We start from the raw sequence: 22409 nt of genomic DNA on the forward strand, positions 1-22409 counted from the left end.
CTTCCCTTTAATGGAAGAGAAGAACATTTGCCAACCTGGCTGACATAAGAGCTATAATAAGTCCCACTCAGATATCAAAGATCTTTATCCTCATGCTTCGTTTGATTCTAATGTTGTTGTTGCTGTTATGAGAACTCAGTGTCCTTGAAAAACTATGTGACTCCGGTTTTAAGCATTGCTAGCACTGGCCCCCAACTAAAACAACTTGTCTAATTATGAATACAATTAACAGCAGCCCAAGTTAAAGTCTTAATGTTGAATTGTGTAATATTTATGGCCATCAGTACATTATTAACCTATAAATGAGCTGACTGTAAAATAAATTATTGTATATTTCCAAACTGAACATGATGTACCCCCATTATTACATAGTATAACTAAGGATTTGATTTATCATGGTTATATAAAAAACAATAGATGGATAGACAGAGAGGGAGAGAGAGAGAGAGAGAGAGAGAGAGAGAGAGATCATTTATACTTGAATTACCTAAAAGTGTGGGCAACAGACATTGATAATGATAATACCTGAAACTCACTTACAGTTAGTTGTATTTTTATACAGTGTTCCATTTTTATGTCATATAATTCTAATTACAGGTCAAAGATATGTTTTCGTTAGATGTATTTCATGCAAAAGTACCAAAACATACAAAAACATGAACACGCAGTCTTGGACTCATCACCTTCACAAACCATTTTGTCAAAAATCTTGAAGCTGACACTTCTGTAATACTTGTTGCTCATATAACACTGATTCTAACTTCTGCAATTTGTCAGGAAATCTGCTTAAGCAGGTTTGAAACACATCCTGATCACACAAGACCCTACGGATATTGTCATACTCGAACTGTAGTATCCTTTTATACTAAAGGAAGACCTGAAACATTGGATACTAATACTGTTTGTTTTATTTTTACTTTATGATACAACATAAGATATAACACTGCAACAAGACTATTATTCACTTGATTGTTTCACTGTTTCACTTTGTCACCAGCAGGGAGCAGCCAACTTGAAACAAACTAGATGATGTTATTACTGAGTTGACTCTGCTGTTAGTTTGTTCACCAGTGTGATTGTGTACGTGCGTGTATAGCATAACTATATCATTAAAAATTTCTCATAATTTTGTAATAACTACTAAATGAAATATCACAATTATTATGAACGTTTGTGCAGATTCGGTTTAGATTATCTAATGGGACCATATCATGTTCAATCTTGTTTTTTATGAGAAGCAGAATAAATGCAGCGCGTGATAGAGCTGCACAGAATAGAGAGAGTTGAAGATTGGCTGCTGCACTTAGGCGCAAAGCTGGACGAGTGAACATGCTAAACGAGTGAAGATAACAGGAAAAAGCAAACCAAGTGGATCCTTCATCAACTACGGGGATGCACTGGTATGTTATCTTATTCTGTGTATTCGTGGGCTTGGTTTTTGTAAACCTTGTTTATTTGGTAAATACGAAACGCAAAATTCTGACAAAAATTTAGCAATTATTTATTGTTATTCAGGGTTGTAGAAATTAAAGCAGGGTTGGAGTTTTTTCTAACAACGTCATTTCCTCTGACGTCAACGGAAGTACTGTTGTACACTGCACGCTTCGAAAGTCTACACGGTAGTATTGGCCCAAGTCAGGTTTACTTGTACGGTCACTTTCCCAAAGAAATGCCTTCGCTAAACGGAAAATCTGACGTTATATTTGTAAGTCTTCTTCTGTGTAATCATAGACTATGGTATTTGTTCACATCGGGTTGTAGTTTGCCAGACTTGTCAATAAAAGAATCATGTTCCTGCCTATGTGTCAGTAATCTCGCTAAGGTCAGCTAGCTTTCGTTGGTAAAGTAAGAATCGGGTGTTTGTTATCGTCCTTATGGTTCCTCTGTAACTAAAGTATTTTATGTCACATTTCTTGCACTTTGTGTAAGTGATCTCTACCCTTAATGTGACGCTGTGTGATTGAAAAATGTCAACGTTTTAATAACGTAGAGCCGTCTAGCTAGCTAGCTTAGCATTAGCAAATGTAGCTTCAACTCTTGTTAGAAGTTTTTTTCATTGCATTCATGCATACATTGATATTCTGCTATTTATGGTTCTGTTAGGAGGATGATGATCTGCCATATGAAGAGGAGATTATCAGGAACCCTTATTCTGTCAAGTGCTGGATGCGTTACATCGAGTTCAAACAGAATGGACCCAAATCCACCCTGAATATGATATATGAGCGGGCTCTAAAGGAGCTGCCTGGCAGGTATTTAAGATTATGACATAAAGCAATTATTGGTATTCAGGAAAATGAGCAGAGAGCACAAATCAAGCCCACTAAGTATTTCACAGTTATGAGTGCATGCTTGGTTTTCACTGTGTGACGTGGGTGCGTCACTTAACTGTTCATATATTTGTTTACTTGTACTAAAAAGATTTGTTAGTATTCTTCCCTAACAAGATTTCCTGTGTTATAGCTATAAGCTCTGGTACAATTACCTGAGAGAGAGACGGAAACAAGTCAAAGGAAAATGCATAACTGAGCCAATCTATGAAGAGGTCAATAATTGTCATGAAAGAGCTCTGGTGTTCATGCACAAGGTGAAGAATTCATTACTGATCAAACAAAACTCTGAAATACAATAACAATTTTAACTTGTGTTCAATTCCAGTCATGACTGAAACATTGCAATTTTTTTTTATCAGATGCCGAGAATATGGCTGGATTACTGCCAGTTCCTTGTGTCACAGTGTAAAATAACAAGAAGTCGACGAACATTTGATCGTGCTCTGCGAGCCCTTCCTGTTACTCAGCACCCACGCATCTGGCCTCTTTATCTCCGCTTTGTTCGTAACCTGCCCCTGCCTGAAACAGCCATTCGGGTGTATCGCAGATATCTTAAGGTAGGAGTGTAATGCTCTACTCGATGTTACACACAAACTGTTCTTTAATGGTGTACCATTCTGAGGCAACATTATAAGTGATGATGTGTAATAGTACTTACTTCTGAATATCGTATCATATGTTGTAAACACAATTGTTAAATGTTACATTTTTTAATTATCTGAAAATGAAAGCATTTATGTCTATAATGGTGTTTAAGTGATTAAATGAAATAAATCGTTAAAATGTGTTGTATGCTCTCTGTCATTTAGCTATCTCCAGAGAATGCAGAGGAGTACATAGATTACTTGCGCTCAGTTGGCCGCTTGGATGAAGCAGCTGTGCGACTAGGAGCTGTTGTCAATGACGAAAGCTTTGTATCCAAAGAGGGCAAATCTAACTATCAAGTAAGATTTTCATCTTAGTACTAAGCAACTTCAAATAGATCAGCTTTTTTCCTTTTTAACAAAACAGGAAATTCATTTCTTTTCTGTTTTTTTTTCCTCCAAAGCTGTGGCATGAACTTTGTGACCTGATCTCTCAGAACCCTGATAAGGTGACCTCTCTGAATGTGGGAGCCATCATCAGAGGTGGACTCACTCGCTTCACAGACCAGCTTGGAAAACTTTGGTGCTCTTTAGCTGACTATTACATTCGGAGTGGCCACTTTGAGAAGGTGTTTTTTACTGTACCTCTGCTTGTAGACAAGTATATATTATGAAGGATGTAACATTAAGTTTCACATTCTAACGAAAGCATTGTTTTGTCAAACTGCTTAACGTAAGATGTAAAAATGTGTATTTACTGTCAACTGGCAGACTGACTGTAATTCTTGATGATGTCTCATCCAGGCCCGTGATGTGTATGAAGAGGCCATCCTTACTGTGGTAACAGTAAGAGATTTCACACAAGTGTTTGACAGTTATGCTCAGTTTGAGGAGAGCATGATTGCTGCTAAGATGGAAACCACGGCTGAGATGGGGCAGGATGAAGATGGTATGTGTAGATTATTTCAGTTAGGAAACATACCTGGCTTTAATTTGTTCTTGCATACATCCATTAATATATGTATCTCTACTCTCAGATGATGTTGACTTGGAGCTCAGACTTGCTCGCTTTGAGCAGCTCATAGCCAGACGGCCTCTCCTGCTGAACAGTGTGCTACTGCGGCAGAACCCTCACAATGTTCATGAGTGGCATAAGCGTGTTAAACTATATGAGGGCAATCCACGGCAGGTAAGGTTTTTGCTTGATGGTCCTCAACTTAGTTTTAATTTTAAAAAAAATATATCAAACACTTGTAAGTAATTATTGGTCACAAATTTTCTGCAGATCATCAACACATACACTGAGGCAGTACAGACTGTGGATCCAATGAAGGCCACAGGGAAGCCTCACTCTCTCTGGGTTTCCTTTGCTAAATTCTATGAGGAAAATGAACAGCTGGATGATGTAAGTCACTTCTATTTCCTGGTGAATGCTTTAAACATCAAACTCACAATTTAAAAAAAAAAACAAAGTTCTGGTGATGATTTATCTGCATTTGTTTCATAGGCGAGGACAATATTTGAGAAGGCCACCAAGGTGAGCTACAAGCAAGTTGATGACCTTGCTGCTGTATGGTGTGAATATGGGGAGATGGAACTTCGGCATGAAAACTATGAACAGGCCTTGCGCATACTGAGGGTAAGATTCACTAATCATATCTGCTGTAATTTCTACAGCTTCAGCCCAGAAAGTAGTTGCCATTTAGTTAGAAAAATATTTAGCAACATCTAGTGGCAGCTGTGGAAAAATACAGTATCATCATATTAAGATATAAAGATTTTCTTACTAATTTTAAACTTTTGCGACTGAAAAATGATACTGGCATATACCAGTAAGACCTATGGTAACGTTATTGTTATGTTTAGGTGTATTTATCCATACAAGCTTTCAGATTTTACCTGTGGTTTGAGAGAACAAAATATTGTCCATTGTAGTGTTTGAGTGGTCAAGGTCAAGCTGTAACACAAGTATTTGTGTCATTTCAATGTTATTTTAATACAGAAAGCTACAGCCATCCCATCCAAGAAAGCAGAATACTTTGATGCTTCGGAGCCAGTGCAAAACAGAGTCTACAAGTCCTTGAAAGTCTGGTCTATGCTGGCAGATTTGGAAGAGAGTCTTGGAACTTTCCAGGTATGTTCACTAGATATTTTAAGTGTTATTTGTAGTTGTAGTTTGTGAGTACAGATTTGTAGTTTTGGTTTTAGAAACTCATCAATTGTGTCTGTATGTTGTGGATGCTCAATACTTTCCTCAATTTCCCTGTCTCCCTAACAGTCAACAAAAGCAGTGTATGATCGCATTATTGACCTCCGTATTGCCACACCGCAGATCATTATTAATTATGCCATGTTCCTTGAAGAACACAACTACTTTGAGGAAAGCTTCAAGGTAAATTGCATGTCATGAATTTACTTCACAGAAATTTCATTTAATTTGCTCAACAAAGTACCCATGCTAATACATTTTTAAATATAAAACATTTTTAGGCATATGAGCGTGGCATCGCTCTGTTTAGGTGGCCAAATGTTTACGACATCTGGAACACTTATCTTACCAAGTTCATTGATCGATATGGAGGAAAGAAGCTGGAGAGAGCAAGAGATTTATTTGAACAAGCACTCGATGGCTGTCCTGCCAAATTTGCCAAGAGTAAGTTACCTTTTTGGAATTTCTGTATTTGTATACTAGATTGTGTGTATTCTACATACAGTCTACTCTCGTTAAACCGCCCGCCGTTATACCGCCATTTCCGCTTATCGCCATCCGCCAGCCCAGTTCCATGCACAAACAACACTTATACCATTGATTTCCCGACCGTTATACCGCCAGCGTCGCGGCGCGGCACCTCTGAGGTGCGCCGCCGTGGCACCTCCGAGGTGCGGCTCCCAGTGTTGTCTTTTCCGTGGAAACCGGGTCGAAATGGCTCTTTGAGTGTTAAAGGTTGCCGATCCCTACCTTACAACATAACAGAATCAAGATTTATTTAGAAACGCAATTAGAAGGGGTTAACGGAGGCAGCATAGACATCATATAGTAAAGACATACACATTATGGACGCAACCCGTTGTAACGCCATTTTCGCTATACCGCCAATTTGGCCGTGAACGGAAGTTGGCGGTATAATGAGAGTAGACTGTAGTTCCAGCTTTGAACATATTGAGACTTACTATGTCACTGTGTGTTACTTTTCAGCTATTTACCTGCTGTATGCCAAATTGGAGGAAGAGTATGGATTGGCACGACATGCAATGGCTGTGTATGAAAGAGCAACACAGGCAGTGGAAACTGAAGAGAGACATCACATGTTCAATATCTACATCAAAAGAGCAGCTGAAATTTATGGAGTCACATATACAAGAGCGATTTATCAGAAAGCGATTGAGGTATATTCAACATTCACTATCACTGCACACAAAATGGAGGCATTTTGTGAATGACTGATTTTGATTCCATTCTGTTGAAGGAAGAATCATCAATTATAGCATTTGTTTTAGCTTTTATCAGTAAAATATCTGTGGCATCACAAATAATAAATTTTTTTGTGCAATTTGGAGACCATCTAGTCACATTTTTAACTTAAAAGTGCAACTTGTAGGTGAACAATATATGTCTGAAATGGTTCAATAACTGTATTTTAACACATAGGTACATGTGCATCTTAGAATTACAGTATTTTGGAAGATTTTGTTTTTTTTCTGCAATTTAATTCAAACAGTGAATATGTTTCTGTATTTTAGATTCATTACACACAGTAGGGCTGTGCAATTAATCGATTTTAAATCTAAATCAGAGTTTTTAATAAGGATGATTTTTAAAAAAGGGAAATAGTCAAATCAATTTGATCTCTTTCATGTTTCCGGGCTACCGTAGGCTCCTCCTCCTATCTGTGAGAGCGGTCTTCCACAGAAGTCCGTGTAATGACCGTGGACCTTAAATCTGTGATGGGCCTGCAGTAGTGATACCAATGTAAGGTGTGGTCCATGCGCGGATCCCCCAATTCAAATATAACTGCATGGGGATCACTAATTTTACATGGTCCACACATGCACGCATGCATGACTGATGTCTGTCACTGACTTACATTGGCATCACTTCTGTGGACCCATCACAGAATTTTTGTGGATTCCGTGATGCCATCACAGGTTTGAGGTAGGGAGCAGGGGGTTGCATTGCGGGCTGCTCACGAAAAGGACATGCCGACTTCTGTTATCTTTTGGAGTTTTGCTCAAAAATCGAAATCAAACATCGGATTTTTAGAGGAAAAATTGGGATTTTATTTTTAGCCAAAATCATGCAGCCCTAGTAGTATTATTCAGAAAAGACAACTGAGAGTGGGTTTTAAAAATTCCAATTGTTTGTTCACTGTCCCACAGAGTAAGCTCTATGCAGGTTAGATGACTCTTTTCAGTGACAGTTCTATTCGGTTTCAAAGACTTCTTAATAACTGTAACTTAAGAAAATATTTTCAAATATTAATACAGTAATCAACTCCATTTCACACATCATACATTAATGTAGGTTCCAAATTAACCTGCAAGTTGCACTTTTTGTTTGATAGATGTTTTTGTTCACTGAAAAAACATGAAGCTACCCCACTTTGATATATTGTGCCTGAAAATTCTAAACTACAATTTTGTGTTCATTCAGGTCCTGCCTGATGAACATGCTAGAGACATGTGCCAGCGGTTTGCTGACATGGAGAGTAAACTGGGTGAGATTGATCGAGCCAGAGCAATCTACTCTTATTGTTCCCAGATCTGTGATCCAAGGGTAAGACAAAACTCCCTCATGTCATTGGCTTTTTGTGAAATGTCTAAATATGTGGTTGAATGGTGTTTTTTTTGTTTTGTTTTGTTTTCATGGAAAAGAAGTAAACAATCTCCAAGATATGAAACAGGATAATATTGCCTACACCATTATTGTATGATTACTTTCTATGTCATTCATTTATCAAAATAAATAATACACAATTGTGGCCTGTGTTAAACCTTGGGCACTACACTAAGTCTTAGTAAAAACCTCCCTTGGCAGATTTCATAGCTTGCAAGCACTTTTTGTAGCTAGCTACATGCACTTCACTTCTTATATTTTGTATTTTTGTAACATGTATTGAGTGATTTAATTGGTTTTCCCCTGTAAGTCGCTTTGGAAAAAAGCGTCTGCCAAATGCGTAAACACATATTTTCTACCATTCTTTCATGCAGAAGATCTCTAGTTCTGCACTTGGGCTGTACAGTTGGCACATACAGTTGTTTCTTAGTGTATTTGGTTTTCTGTGTGTGTGTGTTCAGTTGAGGAAAAATAAATGTAACACTGTATTAATGTTTGCTGGTAATATTGTCCATTTTTTTCATATCCTATAGAGACAATGTTTCCATCTTTGCGACTGAAAAAAAAAAAATCCCAGAATTGTAATATTTTGTCAAGGGGTGTCCAGATTTTGTATACCAATGTATACTATGTTTCACTTTTTGATGACGTATGTCCTGGATTAAATCTTTCAGGTAACCGCTCATTTCTGGCAGACCTGGAAGGAATTTGAGATCCGCCATGGGAATGAGGACACCATTAGAGAAATGCTGAGAATCAAACGCAGTGTCCAGGCCACATACAACACCCAGGTCAATTTCATGTCCTCTCAGATGCTGAAGGCCACTACAAGCTCCACAGGAACTGGTAAGGGGGGGGGGGGGGGGGGTACAGGCTCATTAGCTTTGTTGGACATTTATTTTCTATCTTTGTCAGGTACTGAGAATTTTACTTTATTGGCTGTAATGAGAATCCGAAGCCTATTTAGTTATTTGCCTCAATGTTGTATCATATCTCCAGTGTCAGATCTCGCTCCAGGCCAGATGGGTATTGATGACATGAAGATGCTTGAGCAAAAAGCACAACAGCTTGCAGCAGAGGCTGAGCTGGATAAACCCAAACCCAAGGAAAAGATTCTCTTCGTCAGGTTTGTTTATTTGTTTTTGTTTTTTTTTTTTGTTTTTTGTGCTGTAAAATTGTTACAAAGGAAGTGGAGTCAAGAATATGTTTTTTTCTTCACCTACAGGAGTGATACTTCACGCAGTGAGTTGGCTGAGCTTTCCAAACAAGCCAATCCTGATGAGATTGACATTGATGATGACGACGATGATGATGAAGACCAAGGACCTGATGGTAAGTGACGGATATAATGAGCCTTAGTTGAGAAACAACTTTTTTAAACATACATGTAGACATGGTTTATTAATGAAAATTCATGTTATTTGTCCTTTGGAATTTACAGAGGTCCAGCTGGAACAGAAGAGTGTTCCCACAGCTGTCTTCGGAGGGCTTAAAGATGACTAAAAGATCAATTTCTGATTTTTAGTAAGATTGGACTCTCCTGTAGTTACATGACTGGCTAAATTCACATTTGTGCATCTTAATTTTAATATGATGTGACATTGGTGGGGGAAAAAGTTGGCAAGATTTGTATCTTCATATTTTTCTGATCTACATTTGTTGTACCATGTTTAAAGATAGGATGTTTCTATTGGCTCCCAAATAGTAGCTGAAAATAGTTACCAAATAATTCAGCACTAGTGAAAAATAGTAATGTTATTAGAAGATAAGTGTACCTTAATTCTGATGTACTTTGACTTTATTTCATGAATTTCCATTTACAGTAAAACACTTTGTACCCCTAATGATTGTATAGTGATTTTTGTGTCAGACAATGTTCTTGAAAAAAAACAAATGGAAAATGAATTCACTTTGGTGAAGAGATGTAATGTTTTTAAGTACCCTTGAATGCCAACTAATATCTATGTGGATAATGCACTTTTTTGCCAAATAAACATAGTAAAGATTTGTACTTTTCACAGAGTGTAGCGATATATGCGTCTTCTTAGCTTTTCCACTCATTTTATTCATTCATTCATTGATCTTCTAAATCACTTTGTCCTAGAGAGGGTCTGGAGGGTGCTTGAACCTGTTCTAGCTACCTTTGGGGCTAACATGGGGTACACCCTAGACATGTCGCCAATTTATTGGAGGGCTGATGTAGAGACGAACAACCAATCATTCTCACATTCACACCTATGGGCAATTTAGATAAGATTTTGCCTCCACTCATTTTATATATTTCACTCTTAAATTGTGTGTAATAATGACACTTTCAAAAGCAGCACAGTATCTAATTCCAAAATACTCTGTTTATACAAAATATTACTCATCCCGAGAGTACATGTACATATGTTCAATATGGGAGATAACAGCACTTGTTTTGAATGCTTATTTTTGTTGATTTGTGCATCGTAATTCCCTTACATAATGGGCAAACAAAGAAATTAGCTGTCAGTAGGAAGGAAGACAGGAGTTTATTAGTTCAGACAGTAAAAATCTTTATTGAAATATAATTGAGCCTCCAGCTGATGATCCATATTGTATGAACTCTTCAAAGGTCTCAATTGGACCATGATGCTTACTCTGCAGAGTCCGACTGAAAAGACAGGAAAAATGAGATTGGAATGTACATATTGGGTTATTCATTTAAACTCTTAGCAAAGCCCTTTAAGTTACCTTTCCAGAATCGCGGCTCTTGGCTCTCAGCTTGTTGACCTGAGACTCGGCAATGTCTGCACGTTCCTGAGCTTCCTCCAGTTCATGCTGAACCTTCCTGAGCTTGGACATGTGGACGTTGGCTGCCTCCTCCTGTGAAGTGTTCAGAGTTATAAAATGACAGTTTATGATGATTCAATTATATATCAACCTTTTAAGGGATGGGACACATATACTTACAGCCTCCTCAGACTGTCTCTTGTAAGCTTTGACTTTGAGCTGCAGCTTGTCAACCAGATCCTGAAGTCTGTTCACGTTTTTCTTGTCTTCTTCAGTCTAAACAGTTAAAAGATTATACAGTTAGTCATAAAGACTACAAATTTGATATACAATAATGAGTTTGGTTATATTTTGAATTAATAATTACCTGGTATGTCAGTTCTTTCACTTTCCTCTCATATTTGCGAACTCCTTTAACAGCATCAGCTCCACGTCTCTGCTCAGCTTCAACTTCTGCTTCCAGCTCACGCACCTGTTCGGTAAATTCAATATTATGTTTGTAAGAAAATGATTTCCTACACACATTGTAAAAATGCCAAGTATTTATATTGTTTATCAGCATTTATATACGGTATGATACACACCCTAGACTCCAGTTTCTGGAGCTGCTTCTTGCCACCCTTCATGGCAAGGTTCTCAGCCTCATCCAGACGGTGCTGCAGGTCCTTGACTGTGACCTCCAGGTTCTTCTTCATCCTCTCCAAGTGAGCACTGGTGTCCTGCTCCTTCTTCAGCTCCTCAGCCATCATGGCAGCCTGAAATGGGAAAAGGTATGTCCACATTACTCTGATAAAACTGAACAGATATTGCACATAAACAAATAATTCACTTTAGGTCAGGTTTGAGTTGTAATCTTACATCAGTGATAGCCTTTTTGGCTTTCTCCTCAGCATTTCTTGCTTCCTGAACAGTATCATCCACCTCACTCTGAACCTGGGTAAGGTCAGCCTCGAGCTTCTTCTTGGTGTTCAAAAGGCTGGTGTTCTGGAGAATAGTATTGTAAAATGATAGCATGTAATATTTATACATGTGACTTGAAGGATATTTTTTGTTGTATATAATGAAACAAAGTACCTGAGAGTGAAGCAGTCCAACACGCTCACTAGCATCAACCAGCTCCTGCTCAGCCACTTTGCGTCCTCTCTCAGTCTGTTCCAGAGCTGCTCTCAGCTCCTCAATCTCAGCCAGCATCAGGCCATTTCTACGCTCCACCATGGCGACCTGCTCCTTCATGTCTTCCTGTCCTCTGAGAGCATCATCAAGGTGCAATTGGGCATCCTGACAAAAGAAAAAATGTCATGAAATTTCTGTACTCATTCTACTTCTTTTCACTAAATTTTTGTACTGAATTCACCTTGAGCTGGCCCTGGACGTTCCTCAGTTGCTTCTGGGCCTCAGCAGCCTGCCTGTTGGCATGGCTCAGCTGAATCTCCATCTCATTCAGGTCTCCCTCCATCTTCTTCTTGACTCTCAGGGCATCATTCCTGCTCCTGACCTCAGAATCAAGAGTGCTCTGCATGGAGTCGATGACCCTCTGGCTGTTCCTCTTGATCTGCTCCATCTCCTCATCCTTCTCTGCCAGCTTCCTGTCGACCTCACCTTTGACCTGGTTGAGCTCAAGCTGAACACGGAGAATCTTGGCCTCCTCATGCTCCAGTGTGCCCTGTGAATTATTTCCACAATCATGGTCAACAACTGAACTTCGGTCAGATAAAATTTTCAGAAAAGTTCAGCAAAGAATTTACATTCATATGTACACAGTACCAACGTAGTTAAAAACAAAAACAGATATTTCTGACTTTATGACAACTCCTGACTTACTCATACCTCAGCTTCCTCCAGCGCTGACTGAATTTCAGTCTTCTCTGTCTCCACAGCCTTCTTGGCTTTCTCCAGCTCATGGATGCTCTTACCAGTTTCACCAATCTGTTCTGACAAGTCTGAGATCTCCTCTGCAAAAAATGTAATTAACATACCATTGATACAAAATTACAACACACATACTATCATAATATCTGGAAAGTTCTTAGGTATGTATAAGAAGTAATGTATTTTGACGTACGCTGCAGGTTCTTGTTCTCTCTCTTCATGGTCTCCAGCTGATCCAGAGCCTCCTCATAAGAGTTCTTCATCTTGAACAGTTCAGTGCTCAGAGAGCGAGCCTCCTTCTGGGCTCCCTCCAGCTCAGCCTGACCCTCCTCATACTTCTGCTTCCATTCAGACAGAACCTAAAATATGTAGGTGAGGAAAATACAATATTACAATAGAATTGATTGTGATTGCATTACTTCTCTTGTTGTTGAATCTTGCCATTTACCTTGTCAAAGTTCCTCTGCTTCTTGTCGAGATTGGCAGCCAAAGCATTAGCTCTCTCCACATCAATCATGAGGTCCTCCACCTCACCCTGCAGCCTCTGCTTGGTCTTCTCCAATGAGGCGCACTTTGAGTTCACAGCCTCAATGGATTCCTCAGCCTCCTGCAGACGCTGGGCAAGCTTTTTCCTTTGATGAGGAAGGATTTATTTGTGATTTAATGCACAAAAATATTTATCTACTCTATCTTTTTTGTTTGTTTTTTATTCAAAAAGAAGTGTATCAAGTAAAGCAGAAAGCACTATTCATACTTTGACTCCTCCAGTTCCTCAGTGCGCTGAATAGCATCAGTCTCATATTTGGACCTCCACTGAGCCACCTCACTGTTTGCCTTGGACATTCCTCTCTGCAGCTCAGCCTTGGCCTCCTGCTCCTCCTCAAACTGCTCTCTGAGCAGATCACAGTCATGGCGGGCTGACTGGACAGCATGAGCCAGGGCGTTCTTGGCCTGTTGAAAATAGACATTGTACAGTCTGTGCTTAATGGTTCTTGCAGAACAGAGAAGCATCTCAAGCAACGTTGTATAAACAGAGGGCCCATAGTCACTGGAATTTTCAAAACCAGTGATGAAATCCACTACAGAGAAGAAGAGAAGTGAATTTTTCGTACCTTCACTTCCTCTTCAATGTGTCTCTTCAGCTCTTCAATCTGCTGAGTGAAAGCCTGTTTGCCTCTGGTCAGCTGGGAAACAAGAGCCTCCTTCTCTTCAATCTGCCGAGCAAATTCACCTGCAATGGCCATTCAGGTTTTAGTCTTGGAGGCTTTAGGGCTACCCACAAACTTGTTTTCTGTTTTGGTGTCTTACCATTCTCTGTCTGCAGTCTTGCTTTCTGTGCATTAGTGTCATTCAGCTGGCGAACATTTTCATCATTTTTGGCTTTGATTTCGCTCAACTGATCTTCAAGAGTCCGGCACATTTTTTCTAAGTTGCCCTATCAACAGCAAACAATGTATGCTTTAGAGGTAAGTCAATAAACTGGGATTAGACTTCACTCAGGTGAATCTGCCTCATGCAGATGCATGTATCTTGAAGTATGTGATTTTTAACTCTTTCAACAAACCACTTACCTTTACTTTAGCCACTGCCTCCATGTTACTGGAGAGGTCATCAATCTCCATCTTGAACTCACTCTTCTCCTTCTCAAGCTTCTGCTTGACACGCTGGAGGTTGTCGATCTGCTCTCCCAGTTCTGCTACACTGTCAGCCTGCTTCTTGCGGAGAGCTGCTGCAGTTGATTCATGCTGCAGGGTGGACTCTTCAAGATCCCGACGCAGCTTCTGGAACTCAGCCTCACGCTTCTTGTTCATCTCAATCTGAGCGGCTGTTGCTCCACCAGCTTCCTCAAGCCTCTCACTGATCTCCTCCAGCTCCCTGGAGAGGTCAGCCCTCTGCTTCTCAACCTTTGCTCTTGCAGCTCTCTCAGCCTCAATCTCTTCTTCAAGTTCCTCAATACGAGCCTAGATATGATCGAAGTGATATGAAGAGAGCTCATTCATTCAAACAAACAAGCATCAACGTTTCAATTCAGTTAAAACTAATATTTCTTTCACATATTACCTGGAGTTCCTTGATCTTCTTCTGAAGTTGAGCTCCAAGAGACTGTTCATCCTCAATCTTGCTGAGGAGCTGGCTGGTCTCAAAGTCTTTCCTTTACGTATTAAAGAAAAAAAAATGTTCAGATTTTTTACACATGCTCTACACTGTGTAGTACAGCAGGGAATTCTCTATAATTTTACTTACTTCTTGAATTTCTCCTCAGATTGCTGCTTGTCATTCTCCAGATCCATTATAGATTCCTGGGCCAGTTTCAGGTCTCCCTCCAGCTTTCTCTTGGCTCTCTCCAGATCCATGCGGAGTTTCTTCTCTTGCTCCAGTGATCCCTCCAGCTATTGAAATAACAGTGGTTTGAAGTTGCTTTAGCAAATAGCATTGGTAGAATATCAGTACAAAACTGTCATCTATAATAAAATATCATCTTAAATAAGAATTTCCTCACATCATCCACTTGCTGTTCCAGCTTTGTTTTGGCCTTGGTCAGAGTGTTGACTTTGTCTTCCTCTGCCTGGAGATCATCCAGTGTTTGCTGGTGGGCCTCTTGGAGGGCTTTCTTCTCCTTGGTTAACTTGGCAATGGCCTCATCTTGAGATGCCATCTCCTCTGTCAGGTTTTTCACCTAAAAGTGGCAAGGTGATGTACATTTTATATATACACAGGTAAGAAATGAAGTTTAACTTTGAAGTTGAACATTATATTATTGATTGTTTTAAATTATTTTCACCTTGTTTTCAGTGGCATGTTTCTCTTTCTCCACTTTAGCCAAGGTGAGCTCCAAGTCATCAATGTCTTTCTTCAGCTCAGAGCATTCATCCTCCAGCTTCCTCTTCTTGGCAGTCAGCTCAGCATTGATTTCCTCTTCATCCTCCAGTCTCTCTGTTGTCTCTTTGAGTTTGGCCTCAAGCTGAATTTTGCTCTTAATGAGTCCCTCACACCTCTCCTCAGCATCAGAGAGATTCTCACCTTCCTATGTTTTAAAGATATATGAAATTGTAAATATACTACATTTTAAATGAATGAGTATGCCATTCTAGACAGACACTTCAATCAATAGTCAAATTGTCAAATTTGTCAATTGTCAAAAAACTTTAAATACTCTTTCATAAACTTTGCTTCCCAAATTCAGTATCATGGACATCAATCAAATCAAATGAAATTGCTGAAGTCACTGTGATGTGGATTGCTCTGAATCAGTTAGCTTTTTCCCACTTACACAGTGAGTACTGTAAATAAGATTTCTTTTCAGAGCACAAATAACAAACAGGTAGCAGATTATAATGACATATTCAGTGTGTTTCACTAAAATTGTACGATATTAGAATTACTTCATCTTTAACTATTAAAATATTAATAATTCTATAACTTTCTATTGAAATATTTTTAGTATCCCATTCTTCATAGAGCAGTTTTCTGTGTAATTTGGCATACAGAAATTTCATACTTTATTAGTTCACATGTGAATTCATATTTCACTCACGGCTGCCACTTGCAGTTGCAGGTCATTCTTTTCCTGCAGCAGGGAAACCATCTTCTCCTCCAGCTCTTTCTTCTTGGCCAGAGCAGCAGCCAGGTCACTTTGCATTTTTCCATAGTTCTCTTTCATTTGAGCCAGTTCTTTCTCAGTCTCGGCACTCTTCAGAAGAGGCTTGATCTTGAAGTACAGATTCATCCATGGCCAATTTTTGACATTCATGAAGGATCGGATGTTGTACTGGATGCTGAAGATAGATTCTCTAAAATGATACAAATTTGTTATTTATTTCTTTATTTATCTAATAGCTTCATTTGTTTGGGATTCTTCATTATACTTTATACTCATACCTCCTCTCCATCATCTTAACAAACTCCTTCCTCATGAGGTATGCTCTGCAGAGAGCCTGAGTCATGGTCACCAGTGTAGCCAGTTTATCATCTCTCATCTCCTCTAGAGTACCCAGCAGACCAGCTTTGAAGAACACCTGTGATGCCATCAGAGGAAATCATTTATCAGTACTCACGCAGGATATATGCACTTAAGAGTATTTTTCATACAGAATCTATTGAAACTGGTCATGTCTGTAGTAATGCACCTTGGTGTGTCCAAACTTGTACTGGGTGTGGTCCACATCAATGGAGCCCAGCAGCTTCTCTGAAGCTTTCTTGTTGTCAATGAACTGTCCCTCAGGGATGACACTGGCATTCAATACTTTGTATCTAAATGACAGCAGATGTTAGTTTTGTTGTCATATTACCTTTAATTTTAGCTCAGTCTTTTACAATATCATCACTCTGCTGTCTACTTGTAATAACAACTGCACCTCTGCTTGAAGTCACCATAGAGGATTCTGCTGGGGAAGCCCTTTCTGCAGATTCTGATACCTTCCAGCACACCATTACACCTCAGCTGGTGGATGACCAAGAAGTTCTCCATAAGACCTGGACATTACAATTAGGTTATTTTTTTCTTCATACTATGTTAAATACTGTGTATTACAGTAAAGTGCAATGCCTCTTCTTACCAGGTGTCTTTGATTCATTGGGAATCAGGCAGCGCACAAAGTGAGGGTGAGTACTTCTCAGGTTGGTCATCAGCTTACCCAAGTTCTCCTGTGGACCACCAACAAAAGGTATCATGTTTTTGGAAAGTTGAGATGGGATTTTGAAATTTTTTAATTGTATTTATTTATTAAAGGAACCACACATACTCTGAATAGAGCAGACACAGTCTGGAAGGAACCACCCTTCTTCTTGCCACCACCCTTCTTGCCACCACCAGACTCAGCTTAAAGTGAAATTACATAAAATAAAAGTGAAAATTGCTTAGTCTTTGACATTACTGATAATTGTCTGTGGCAACCACCACCAGAAGCGTCTGTTAAATAACAATAACAATCGTAATCATATTGTAACCGACTGACGACATAATAGTATCTGTGAGGTGGTATGTGTTAGTTAGGTAATATGATTTTATTATTAATATGGATAATGCTCATGTAAAATATTATTTACAGGACAAATTGTCCTGAACACAGTACAACAGACACAATTTACTGTCAATACAACAGCTCTTATAATATCCTGAAGTACACTAACTGTACACTAAGATGCTGCTGTTCAAATTAAATGACGAAAAAACTTCTCAATATTTATAATGATTGTACTTAGATTTTCTCTCTTTTTAGTGAAAGCATCTATTTTTTACTTCATTATTAGTCTGTGGCAGAATAAAATATACTGTCAGTTACCACTGTTTTTTTCTTACCCTCAGCTGAAGCATGGGATGCATACAGGAAGGCCAGCAGTTTGTTTGCAGACTTCTGGTAGAGCTGAACAACTGAGTCATTCAGGGGGTCCTTGTTCTTGTCAAGCCAGCCAGTGATATTGTAGTCGACTGTACCGGCATAATGGACCAGGGAGAAGTGAGCCTCAGCCTTGCCCTTTCCAGGCTTTGGTTTCTCAAAGGCTTTGGTCTTGCCAAGATGCTGATCATGCAGCTTGTTCTTGAAGGTTGTGTCAGAGGCCTTGGGGAACATGCACTCCTCTTCAAGAATGGAGAAGATGCCCAGTGGCTGAGAAGAATTCACATTTCATGTAAAATACTATGCTGAAGAAGTAAATATCCACATATACTTTCAAAAATTAAGACTGCTTACCTTCTCAATAAGCTCAATGCAGGCAGCCAAGTCCATACCAAAGTCAATGAACTCCCAATCAATGCCCTCTTTCTTGTATTCCTCTTGCTCCAGGACAAACATGTGGTGGTTGAAGAACTGTTGCAGTTTCTCATTGGTGAAGTTGATGCAGAGCTGCTCCAAGCTGTTGAACTGTCATTCCCAATATGTGTTTATATATACAGTATACATAATTTTCACATCTTTAATACTGTTCAGACATATTTCAATAAACTCACATCAAAGATCTCAAATCCAGCAATGTCCAACACTCCAATGAAGAATTGCCTTGGCTGTTTTGTGTCCAACATCTCATTGATACGGATGACCATCCACAAGAACATTTTCTCATAGACAGACTTGCACAGAGCCATGACAGCATTGTTGACCTAGGAAGAACACATTTACATATATATATATATATATATATATATATATATATATATATATATATATATATATATATATATATATATATATATATATTTCATTCTATCTTCAATAGCAGATATACTGTATGGCATTATAAATATATACTGTATGTTTTCTCCCTTTTGTACCTGTGGAACGGTTTGACCTTTGGTCACCATCTCGTTTCCAACCTTGACTCTTGGATAGCACAGAGATTTAAGCATATCAGCTGAGTTCAGGCCCATGAGGTAGGCGATTTTATCAGCCTCTGAGAAAAGGACAAAGTGCTAACCATTAGTAACCACAATATGTTTTCAACAATTTGTTGAACATCATTTTATTCAACTGGTTGCAAGATAATGAGCTCTATCTTACCCTCAGTGCCATCAGGTTCAGCCTGCTCCTCACGTTGTTTCTGCTTGAATTTCATGTTGCCGTGATGCATTACAGCACCAGTCAACTTGTAGATGCCAGTCTTCTCCTCAGCAGTGAAGCCCAAGATGTCAATTGCAGTCTGTATCAAAAAAAGAAGAAAGAAAGAAAATAATTACTGCATGTAACATTTCACCACAGGATTCATAATTTTATTCTAACTATTATGAAACAACAGTTTACATCAGTTGCAATGAACTCCTCCACATCATTGATACTTTTGACGGTGATTTCACCCTGACTGATCATTTGGTAGTCATAGGGGTTGGTGGTGATCAGAAGAGCCTCTGTAGAAAAATGAAGTAATTGTATTTATAAATATATATATATATATAGATATATGTAAAAAGCTATAATTCTTTGTTTTCATATCATATCATATCACCGCATACCTAGGAGCTCAGGTTTGTGGCCAGTCATCAGCTGATAGAAGATGTGGTAGCTCCTCTCAGCAGACAGCTGGAAGGTGACACGAGACTTCTCCAGCAGATCTAAAATTAATAAAATAACATAATATTGTTAATCTACTTTATATTGCATTGAGTGTATGTGCTGCTTAAAATATTTGACATTTTTATTGGCAACAACTTTGTTAAATTTTGCACAAAAATTGTCACAGTAATGTAAAATAGAATAGTTATATAATTTAAATACCAAAGTTCAATGTACAAGTATTTAAAAATACTCACATGTTTCAATATCAGCAGAAGCCAGTTTGCCAGTGGTTCCAAAATGAATTCTGATGAATTTACCCTGAACATATCGGATTGAAGTTAGCAAGATCCTTGTTGTGTTGCTCAATAATCATATTTATTTTATCCTTTTAACACTTACAAAACGAGAGGAGTTGTCATTCCTCACAGTCTTGGCATTACCATAAGCCTCCAGCAGAGGGTTGGCTGCAATGATCTGATCTTCCAGTGAACCCTGTAAGAATGCCATGAATTAATATGTTAACATATATCTGATATTCTGATATATTGCATATTATCATGACTCAAATCAGACAATTTTCTGATAAAGGAATGTACTGTTGCTTTTTTACCTGTATTTTGCCAGCGCTTGCCTCAGCCTTCTTAGCTCCAGCCACTGCAATTGTTGCAAAGTACTGGATGACACGTTTGGTGTTGACAGTCTTTCCTGCACCAGATTCTCCACTGAGGAAAAATATATACATTGTAGGGTTTTGGCTTCATTCTAATTAATTTCATTAACATATAGGTGATACACTCACGTAATCAGGACGGACTGGTTCTCACGATCTAAAATCCAGAATAAAACAAATACAATGGAGTTAAACTTTTATTTTGTTGCCGTGACAGTCATCTCTGCATGTTGCACATAAATATTCCAGTTACTTTGATCTTACCAGTGAGCATGAACTGATAGGCATTGTCAGAGATGGAGAAGATGTGGGGTGGAGCCTCAATCCTCTTCTTGCCTCTGTAGGCCCCAACGACCACAGCGTCGTATACTGGAAGCCACTTGTAGGGGTTCACAACGACGCAGAACAAGCCAGAGTAGGTCTGTAAAGAAAAACAGCATGCTCCAGATCTCTTTGCTATGTTTAATATGTCAATTTGAATTAAATCTAAAACTAACTCATAGTGAAGTCTAAGGAAAGTGGCACCATCACAAAGAAATCTCATCAGTGGTATGCATAATATTTGCAATAAACTCACATAGATCATCCAAGATGCAAAACGATCTTTGAGGTTATACAACACACAAGGCTCGTTGAGGTGGGTCATCATGGCCATGTCCTCAATCTTGTCAAACTTGGGAGGATTCATGGGATGGATGTCATCCTCTTTTACAGTGACAGTCTGAAAAGGGAATATAGTTGGAAAAAATTAAGACTACATTATATTTTATGAATTATTTTATATGAACACCATCCTCCTCCTCATTTTAGTCTCAGTTGTAAAGATAATCTGAATGAGTTTTGAAAAAAAAAAGATGGTCAAGTATTTCAAATAAGGAATTAATAATTAGTTTAAAAAATATTAAATATTATTAATACTAATTCATTCACCCACCTTGCCTGCCAGTGTTTCAATCGTGGCTTTGCCACCCTCCTTATTGATCAGTTTACCCTTCACATACATTTCATCAGGATCAGTGACAAAATAGGCCGTTTTGGCATCAAATGGAGTGTTCTGGGCCTCAATCCTCTCCCTTTCTGGCTTGCGGAGGTAAATGGCCGCAGGCCCATACTGCTCCATCTCTGCGTCTGTGCTCATGATGGCACCTTAGTGGGGACTGAAAACAGTACAAGAAGTGAAAATATGTGATGTAGTTTAAATATCCATAGTTTTATGGATGTCATGTTACATTTGACATCTTACCTCACTTTATCCCAGTTGAGTGGCACAGTGGATGTTATACTCTTGGAGTGCTGTTAAAGAAGGATTGAGATGATTATATCTGAGAACATGAATCCCTAAGACCAGTAAATAATGGCCATATTTTCTAAATTATAATCTGTTTAAAGTTTATATAGATCCATACATCATCTGACATGAATCACATTAATGTACAATATTTTGAAATAAGAGCAAATAATGTGAGCATAAACACACACAAAGCACTAACCTGTTGAGGATGCCTGTCAGTTCTTGGAGGAGTGCAGAGCCACTGCTTATATAGCGGCTGTAAGTGCATGGTCAGCAGCAGTCCACCACTCAATTTGGTCAAGCATCTTGAGCATCCTTGTCATCGTGAAACCCACCTTGTGTCATTGCAGGTTTAGTGGAATTTTTTTTTGGAGGGGGGGTTAAATGTCATTGGTATTGGGTGTCAAAGCTTGTCTGCATTTTATATGCTTGGAATTCAATAAAACAGGTTTTCAGGGATATTTTATGAGATTTACAAACACTCAGACATGTCACATTTAAATATTTAAAGCATTTTTAAGTGAATTCTTAAGAATATGACATTTAATTTTACCAGCATCTAACATGTTTTATAGCTAAGTGCTCAAGTTTTATTTTCTTGAATTTTATACCCAGAACATTTTACATGACATTCAGAATATGTCCCCAAATTAAATGCTTATAAATGTTTTATTCTCTTGAGTCTTCAACCACTAATATGGTCCTTTAAATAATTCACCATTGTTAAATTGTCTCTCTTTTTAGAAGCATTTTATTTGTTTGTTAAAAGAGGTTGACTCTCCTTACTCTTGCAGTGAGGGGCAATGAGGAATGCCAGTTCATAGCCTGAAATGGAGAAGCACTCAAGTGGTGCTGGTATATAGTTATATATAGGACATCAGCACATCTCATATTCCTCTAATAAAATTAATGTAAAGTCCTTTCCCTAAAGTTCAAGTGGTATTACATGTTCCCTTAAAAGGCCAACCTGACAGAGATGACCTATAATAAGTCCCACTCAGATATCAAAGATCTTTATCCACGTGCTATATTTCAGTGTGTACATAAGTATGTGACTGCTGTTATGGAAACTCAGTGTCCTTGAA

General features: G+C 38.6%; 2 protein-coding genes across 2 annotated transcripts; one reads left to right on the forward strand and one right to left on the reverse strand.

The window, feature by feature from the left end:
• Positions 1 to 1584: 1584 nt before the first annotated feature.
• xab2 (XPA binding protein 2) lies at positions 1585 to 9772 on the forward strand. The gene is made up of 19 exons (XM_030140337.1): positions 1585 to 1705; positions 2104 to 2252; positions 2464 to 2587; positions 2693 to 2890; positions 3143 to 3277; positions 3382 to 3546; positions 3722 to 3866; positions 3955 to 4106; positions 4203 to 4322; positions 4425 to 4556; positions 4920 to 5051; positions 5196 to 5309; positions 5408 to 5570; positions 6114 to 6304; positions 7569 to 7691; positions 8426 to 8597; positions 8751 to 8877; positions 8977 to 9083; positions 9193 to 9772. Exons 1-19 carry the CDS (start codon positions 1670 to 1672, stop codon positions 9252 to 9254), a joined length of 2547 nt encoding a protein of 848 aa, XP_029996197.1. The 5' UTR covers positions 1585 to 1669; the 3' UTR covers positions 9255 to 9772.
• A 512-nt stretch (positions 9773 to 10284) lies between these two features.
• LOC115423500 (myosin heavy chain, fast skeletal muscle) lies at positions 10285 to 21210 on the reverse strand. Its single transcript, XM_030140342.1, has 39 exons — positions 20968 to 21210; positions 20611 to 20754; positions 20298 to 20454; positions 20163 to 20190; positions 19974 to 20085; positions 19763 to 19855; positions 19618 to 19681; positions 19321 to 19419; positions 19112 to 19215; positions 18872 to 19010; positions 18646 to 18764; positions 18325 to 18474; positions 18068 to 18238; positions 17677 to 17983; positions 17120 to 17196; positions 16934 to 17021; positions 16733 to 16850; positions 16505 to 16628; positions 16257 to 16393; positions 15913 to 16168; positions 15160 to 15402; positions 14878 to 15054; positions 14622 to 14767; positions 14439 to 14529; positions 13949 to 14338; positions 13686 to 13812; positions 13490 to 13608; positions 13132 to 13328; positions 12826 to 13009; positions 12571 to 12736; positions 12336 to 12460; positions 11863 to 12171; positions 11583 to 11786; positions 11367 to 11492; positions 11093 to 11263; positions 10876 to 10980; positions 10689 to 10784; positions 10470 to 10601; positions 10285 to 10389 (listed from the first exon to the last, which is right to left on the reverse strand). Exons 1-39 carry the CDS (start codon positions 21169 to 21171, stop codon positions 10372 to 10374), a joined length of 5817 nt encoding a protein of 1938 aa, XP_029996202.1. The 5' UTR covers positions 21172 to 21210; the 3' UTR covers positions 10285 to 10371.
• Between the last annotated feature and the right edge of the window lie 1199 nt (positions 21211 to 22409).

This window comes from Sphaeramia orbicularis, chromosome 8 (genome assembly GCF_902148855.1).
Source record: "Sphaeramia orbicularis chromosome 8, fSphaOr1.1, whole genome shotgun sequence".
Lineage (NCBI taxonomy): Eukaryota > Metazoa > Chordata > Actinopteri > Kurtiformes > Apogonidae > Sphaeramia > Sphaeramia orbicularis.